The sequence below is a fragment of the Gadus macrocephalus genome, chromosome 13 (genome assembly GCF_031168955.1).
Source record: "Gadus macrocephalus chromosome 13, ASM3116895v1".
Classification (NCBI taxonomy): domain Eukaryota; kingdom Metazoa; phylum Chordata; class Actinopteri; order Gadiformes; family Gadidae; genus Gadus; species Gadus macrocephalus.
Window position 1 is genome coordinate 8,258,511 of NC_082394.1, and position 7,806 is coordinate 8,266,316.

The 7,806-nt window shown below is 46.5% G+C and overlaps 1 protein-coding gene across 1 annotated transcript in view; it reads left to right on the forward strand.

Annotated features, from left to right (window-relative positions):
- LOC132470975 (dedicator of cytokinesis protein 3-like) overlaps positions 1–5,004 on the forward strand; it is an 11,077-nt gene extending 6,073 nt beyond the window's left edge. Inside the window, 6 exon segments of the mRNA XM_060069939.1 lie at positions 272–353; positions 526–644; positions 755–842; positions 1,165–1,278; positions 1,385–1,470; positions 1,734–5,004. Of these exon segments, the coding sequence (XP_059925922.1) occupies positions 272–353; positions 526–644; positions 755–842; positions 1,165–1,278; positions 1,385–1,470; positions 1,734–2,225 (981 nt within the window). The 3' untranslated portion in view covers positions 2,226–5,004.
- The last annotated feature ends 2,802 nt before the right edge of the window (positions 5,005–7,806 follow it).

The following is a 7,806-nucleotide window of genomic DNA, read 5'->3' on the forward strand; positions in this document are numbered from 1 at the left end:
CTATTCACCTGACATAGTGGGGGCCTGCAGGCTCACCGACTGCTGCTGGGGTTCCCATGAAGCATTGCTTTGCTGACCCTCTATAGTAACGCATGCGTCTTACTAGCTGCCGTTAATCACATATCTTAATAACATACTGTATCTCTCTCTCTCTCTCTCTCCCTCTCTCTCTCTCTCTCTCTCTCTCTCTCTCTCTCTCTCTCTCTCTCTCTCTCTCTCTCTTTTTCTCTCTCTCTTTTGCTCTCTCTCCCCTTCTCTCTTTCTCGAACAGCCAAGCCCCTCGTCTTCCAGCCTAAGCTCCACCCACTCAGCCCCCTCGCAGATGATTCACTCCGCCCCTTCCACCATCAGGGGTGAGGACCTAGCCAATCAGCTTCTGATGATGCCTTTCCGTTGTGTTTCATGGTTGAAGTGTTGCTCTCGGGATGCAGGGGTTGCAGGGCGTAGAGGTTAAAGGGTAATCTCAGTTGTGTTGCAGGTATTGAAGGTTACTGTGTGTGTGTGTGTCTGTGTGCGTGCGTGCAGTGGGCTCCCCTTCTCTACCAGACCGGTTCAGACACAACAGAGAGCTGATGATGCTGCTGCCTCCGCACAGAGACCGTCCCTCCAGCGTGATGATCCCCAGCCACAGCGACCACGCGCAGGTACCGCCTCCCCCAGGACAGACAGATGAATGGACCAATAGAATTGAAGGGGGAGTGTGTGTGTATTGGGCTGTTGTTGTTTCAACCAACCGACGCCCGTTTTGTTTCAGCCGTCCAACCTCCAGAGGGCGCTGTTTCACCAGGTGATCGGCCCGTGCAAGCCCTGCAGCGATCCCAACCTGTCAGTAGCAGAGAAAGGTACCCACACGCGCACACACACACATACACACACACACACGCTCGCACACACACACACACGCAAGAAGCATGCACAGACGCACTCAATCACTTACTCGCTCACTGACTCACGCACTCACTTACTCACTCACTCACGCACTCGCTCACTCCCTCACTCATTCACTAACTCACTCACTCACACTGAAATGACTCAAAATACGTCAACAATATATGTAACCCCCCCCCCCCCCCCCCCCCCCCCCCCCTCTCCTCACCTCCTCAACCCCCTCCCCCCCCTCCCCCTTCCACACCCCTCACCCCCCCCCCCCCCCCCCCCCCCCAGTCCTGACCACGCCCAGCAGCTGGAGTCTGGACAGTGGGACCCGGGAGACTCTCCCCTTCCTCTCCGGGCACCTGGGCCTGGCCCCCCCCGTGCCCCCCCGCAACCTGCCTCCTGGTAACACAGTGCTCAGTGGTTAGAGTCCCCGGGGCCGTGTGGGTGGGTGTGTGTGTGTGTGTGTGTGTGTGTATCTGAGCGCTCCCTGCTATGTCTCCCCCTGTAGGGCCCCACCTGTCGATGCACTTTGATGCTTTCAGCCAGCAGCTCAGCGACCTCCCGCCAGCCCTCCCCGCGCGCTCCTTAAGAAAGGTACCCTCCTCCTTCTCCTCTTCCCCCCCCCCCCTCTCCTTCCTCCTTCCTCCCTCCTCTCCTCCTCTCGTCTAGTCTCCCCCTCGATGAGTCGCTCCGAATGTCTGCCTGCACCCTTAGACTCCTCCGGCTGGGTTTCTGTGTTTTGTGCGCTACGTATCGATCTATATGTGTGTGTGTCAGTGTGTGTTTTTTTTTTTTTTATCTATCTCACTCTCTCTCTCTCTCTCTCTCTCTCTCTCTCTCTCTCTCTCTCTCTACAGTCTCCCCTACACCCTATACCTGCCTCTCCCACCAGTCCCCAGTCCCTCCTGGATGGCAGTAGCTCCACCCTGTCTGGCAGCGCCAGCTCTGGGGTCTCCTCCCTCAGCGACGGTAACCCAGGCCCCCCCACCTCCAGCTGTGACCAAGAGGAGGCCCACTACCAGCCCGGCCCTGGAGCCCTCATCCTGGGCCCACCTCTACCCCAGCCCCAGGCTTCAGTCCTGGCCTCTGATCACCACCAGCACCACCACCACCAGCACCACCCTCATCATCATCATCATCTTCCCCAGCCCAACTACAGCCTCCACCTCCCCCCTCTGTACCAGCCCCACCAGCCCCCCGCCCTCCCCCCGAAGCCCTCCCTCAGGGAGGAGGACGAGGAGGACGAGGAGCTTCCCAGGCCCATGCCCCGCCGCATCTCCCAGCCCCTGATGGCCGTGACCAAGGAGGAACAGGCCAAGGCGGCCTGGCAGGCCGTCAGCGAGGAGTAGGGAGCTCAGGGGTTGGAGCCAATGAGGTCCCAGATGTCCGGTTAAGCCACACCCTCACAGGCCCCGCCCTCTTGTAAGCCCTCCCCCTTTAAATGACCAGCAGTTGTGAAGGTTTAGAGGTTTTCTATACGACCAGGGACGGTGCAACGTTACATCATTCATTCACCATTCAACACCATAGAATGAAACGGTAGGAGTAATTCACCAGAATAATACACTGATAATGGATACCTGCAGTCTTCCAGAGCAGTGAATATGTTTATTTACTGAAATATATAGGTGGATCCTATCGTTTTGAAGGTGCTGCAAAGCACAATGTTTCTGCTCGCCTCGAATAGGACTACATTCTAAAAGATAGTTGGTGGAACATAACACATACATGTGTTGGGTTTTAGGTGAATTATTCATGAATAAACAAACTTAAAACACGTGCATCTCTTATCACCAGGGCAACGCCAAAGACGTGATTCCTGTATGAAAGTTCATTGAATAAATAAATATATATATTTATAAACCCATTAATTCAAACATGTATATTAAATGGATCTAGTATTTTAAACTACTTCCGGACAAAAGACCAAGTAAATAAATATAGAACAATATTGTTTTTTTAAATGACCACAGTATTATAAAATATAAAAAAAATATATGATCTATTTCGTCTATTAAGACCAGAGTATCACCATTATGTAATAATAATAATAATAATAATAATAATAATAATAATAATCTTGTTTTATGAAGCCTACAGTATTTCCATGATTTTAAAACTGAATGTGAATATGAAACAATAATCTTGTTCTGCCCCACAGTATTATAATAATTTATTTTGTTTAGACTGGTTGATGAGACGAAAATACCACACATATTTGATAAGTGATCCTCGAATTGTACAAGTTATAAAGTAGTTAGAAGGAGGGTTAACGGTTTGCATTCCCCATCTTTAGTTTACTATAACCACTCACGCCGCCACATACACCCACAGTTAGTATTATCCACACATTCATTATGTGGTGCCACAACATATGGTTTCATATGTCATGGTGTTTTTAATTTCATGGTTGCAGATGTGAGAAGCTTGAAAGATTTATGCACGGTACTAAAAAACGGTTTTATACAGGCTACAAAATGCAGCCCCAGACATTTCCACCTCATAAGCACTCTCCACGGATGGGATGTGACCTCTGACCTCGGTGAGTGTAGTCCTGCATAGGAGGGACCCACAGGGCCCCCATCCAGATCTCAGAGAGCGTGGTTCAGCTGTAAGGACGTCCTGTCGCTAGCCATCCCTTGGGTTGATTGACAGGTTGATTGACTGTTCATCAGGCATACTTATAATTTCTTTATTTCTGTGGAAACGGCTCCAGTTTGCATCACACAGAGTTACCTCTTTCATTACCAGGGCCGGTCTTCTATCAGGAGACTCTCTACACTGTTTTATATATTTGTTTTCTGGTCATGATTCACACTGTTGTTGTACACACTGTTATATATTATTAATAACCATTAACTTACGGCACATATTTAGCCAGACCCAGGGTACGATATTTAATAACTAATTTATTATCTCAGCTTGTCTGGCACCTGTCCGTCAGTCTAAGCAGGGCAACGTGTTGTTCGTTGTTGTTGATGTTTTAGGAGGCGTCTCAAGGCTCTAACTGAAGGCTACTTAAGGCTAGCTTAACACTCTGACCCCGCAGGTAGCTGACCTGACCTTTAACCCCTGAACCTCCAGACTGTATCGGTTAAGATCAATTGAGGGGGCGTGGCTGTAGGCATGGGGAGTTGTGTTGCACCAATGAAAAGTGGCAGGCCAGAGCTAGCCCCGCCCAGTTTGAACAGTGGTAGAAGCCAATTTCCACGGCACCTTCTATGCTCATTGATTTGTCACTTTACGGTCATTTAGTTCCTGCCCTCAATGAGATCGCTTCACAGAGAAATTGGATTGATAACATGTGATTCAAAATATGGTGATTAAAGTGTGTGATTGATAACATGATTTGAAGCTTTTGGAGAGGAAAGGATGGCACATTTTGTTACATGTAACACAACAAAATGTAACCTTTTATATGAAGTGTAACCTATGCAATGCCCATGCATTTGGACCACAGGTTTCTTACTAGTTCTTCATGGAATAGAAGAATGTTTCACTTTGTTATGCAAGGTAGTAAAACAGCCTACTGTACAGACTAGCAGAGACGCAGCAGAAACAGTACGTTGTACATTCGATAGCAATTCATGAAATGATCTTTTATAGTGTGTGAAAGACAGAAAAAGGTTTGTACTTGTTGTTTTAGTTTTCTAATTTCTGCATGAAGCTCCTTTTTCTACCTGTCTTTTCCGGGGTCGCAGGACATGTGGCCTGAGTGTGTTTCTAAACGTTCATTATAAGAAGGACGAGCCAGAGTTGGTCGCCTTCAGGAACTGCCGCTGTCGTCTCTATGTTGTAAGCCTGGCAACAGATCACCGTGGCAACGAGAGGAGGGGTGTAGCCTGTACATAGCGTCTACGGGCCTCGTTACTGCTGATGTAAAATCATTTTTTAAATTAGAACGTAAAATACATTTGTCTAATTCTTGTTAATATTGTATGGAGTCCTATGACCATGTTTGGATTTGGGATTGGGTTTGGTGTATTTCGCATCAATGACAGATGGAATGCGGCCAGTGGACTACTGTGTCCAGCCTGACTGTGGACCAGTAGATGTAAATATCACCTTTTCCTACCGCTGTGCTGTATGTTAATTCATAATGACTTAATAAATACGAGCTATACTGTACCCTGCCTGTTTGTCTTGTGTGACTAACAGAGTCGAATGCCTCTACACCAGAGGGCACCAGAGAGCAAGGGATGAACACACACACACACACACACACACACACACACACACACACACACACACACACACACACACACACACACACACACACACACACACACACACACACACACACACACACACACATGCCATTGTCCCTCTTCTCCTCTCCCTCCTTCTCTCGTCTTCTTCCCCTCCTCTCCCTCCCCTCCCCTCTTCTCCCTCCTCCCCTTCTCTCCCTCTTATCATACCTTCCTTCCTCTCCCTCCTCTACCTCCCCTATTTTCCTCTCCCTCCCCTCCTCTCCTCTCCCTCCTCCCCTCCTCTCCCACCTCCCCTTCTCTCCCTCCCCTCTTCTCCCGCTTCTCCTCTCCTCTCTGACTCCCCTTCTCTCCCTCCCCTGTTCTATTGCCTCCCTTCCTCTCCCTCCTCTCCCCTCCCTCCCCCCTCCCTGCACAAACCTCCATTCATCAACCTGACAATGATCGTCTTGACTCTCTGCCTGCCGGGGGTCTGACCCAACATAATATTTACTCATTCATCTCTCTTTGTCCCCAGAGCCGCCCAGAGGAATACCCCCCGCCAAGACACTTTATATCCATCCTCCCTTCTCCAGAATAACCGCTCGAGTCTCTCTGAGAAGTCATTCTGGAGAGGGAGGATGTATATAAAGTTCTACAAGCTACAAGAGTTGCATTTGGCTTAAGAGTTTTTCTGAGGAACAGCAATGTTATATGACTAGGCCGATAGTTTGGCTTCCCAGCTTTTTAACATTTTGAAGTTAAATATGTGTAGCTGTTGGTAGTTCCTGATTTGGGCCTTGAACCATGAACTGAACTGGAGCCCTCCTCTGGCCCTGATACGATGATACAATGGTACTGATAAAGACCAGCTTTATCCATTCTGCATATCAGGTAACCCAAAGTGGGGTCCCAACCCACAGGTTGGGAAACCCTGGTTCCCAACCTGACAGTCCTGCTACTGGGTTGCTGCAGATTGCTGACTTATTTGCTACAGATATTTCATGATGCTTTGCTGATACAAAATATGACCGTAGCCCATTGCTACATGGGTGGCCTACTGCAAACTACTGCTACTAACAGGGACGCGGGAAGTGGGGGTGCTTAGGGTGCTGCAGCACCCCCCCCTGGCGGCCTCTGGCTGTAACTGCAAGTGAGAAGGTTTTATGAACAAATCAATACTTTTTTTTTATTTTTTATAATTTGATCATACAACATGATTTTTCATTTAATTATTGACATCCACCCTTTTTATGATATTTATCATATTATCATTTCATTTTATTTAGAACATTGTCTGAGTAGGCTGACGTAGGCTATGACGCACAACGCAGAACTGTCGATAGCTGAATATCGTACTATGCTGATTTTACATAAGCATGTTGGTGTTCAACATCTGTTGTAGTGAACATTCTAAAACTGGTGTAAAATGTTGCTGCCATATTAAAGGCACCCAGTGCAACTTTCGAGGCTTAAAAATAAACATTCAATTTCTAGTCTTTTTTACACGCAGTAAGTTTCAATAACTCCATACCATTACATACCGACATTTAAGCAGCAAAGATGAGATGTCGTTGTGTGGTGAGAACTGATACAAAATCGATAACAACAATGCCGCCATTTTCTTTATTTTTTGTAACCTACAATAAATAAAGCAGGCTTCCAGTCAATGGAAAAATGGCTTCTCCCCACCGGCGATTGTTGTTGTTTACGATTTTCTATCAGTTCTCACCACACAACGACGTCTCATCTTTGCTCCTTGAATGTCGATATGTAATGGTATGGAGTTATTGAAACTTACTACGTGTAAAAAAGACTAGAAATTGAATGTTTATTTTTCATTGAATGTTTACATAAAGTTGCACTGGGTGCCTTTAATAGACACGTTGAATGTTATCGTTATGATTCTGGAATCCTGCACGTAAACTGGTTGGCAAAAAAAGAGCAAAGACGGACGGTTCACTTGACGGAGAAACCGTCACTTTCCTCATATCAGACAACTCGTAACTCTGGATGAAAATAAAGGCTTTCTTTTATTGTCACTCTCCTTTTAAACCTTTAGAAATAACCTCCTAAATCCTTGTTATAACGCTGTGTATAATCCCGGACCGCAACAGCTTGTCGGCATGTTGTTAGTGTGTGAAATTCAGCACAGTATCAGCCGAGTTGACTCTAATTTCCACATTGTTTACTTGCTGAAGTTTGTGAATAACAGTGGCTAGTTGGCAGAACTCTTTTTACACACCAGTAGAGTGTTTATCAGAGCGCAGCATTTATTATGACGTCATTATATAGACTCTCTCTCAGCACCCCCCCCCCTTGGACTGACTTCCCGCGTCCCTGGTGTTACCCCCTATGTTTTATTCGATACTTTTCAAGTGTTACCCCTTATGGGTAAACAGATAAAAACGACAGTTTTTTTTACGTTGCATTTGATAAAAACGACAGTGTTACCCCTTGTGTTTTTTTCATGACGACCGATAAAAAACAACAGTGTTACCCCTTATGTTTTTATTCATGATGACCAATAAAAAACAACAGTGTTACCCCCTTTATGTTTTTATTCATGACGACCAATAAAAAACAACAGTGTTACCCCTTATGTTTTTTTTCATGACGACCAATAAAAAAAGGAACAGTGTTACCCCTTATGGTTTTTTTCGTGACTACCAAAGAAAAACGACAGTGTCACCCCTCATGTTTCATTTGATAAAAACGACAGTGTTACACTGTCGTTTTTTAT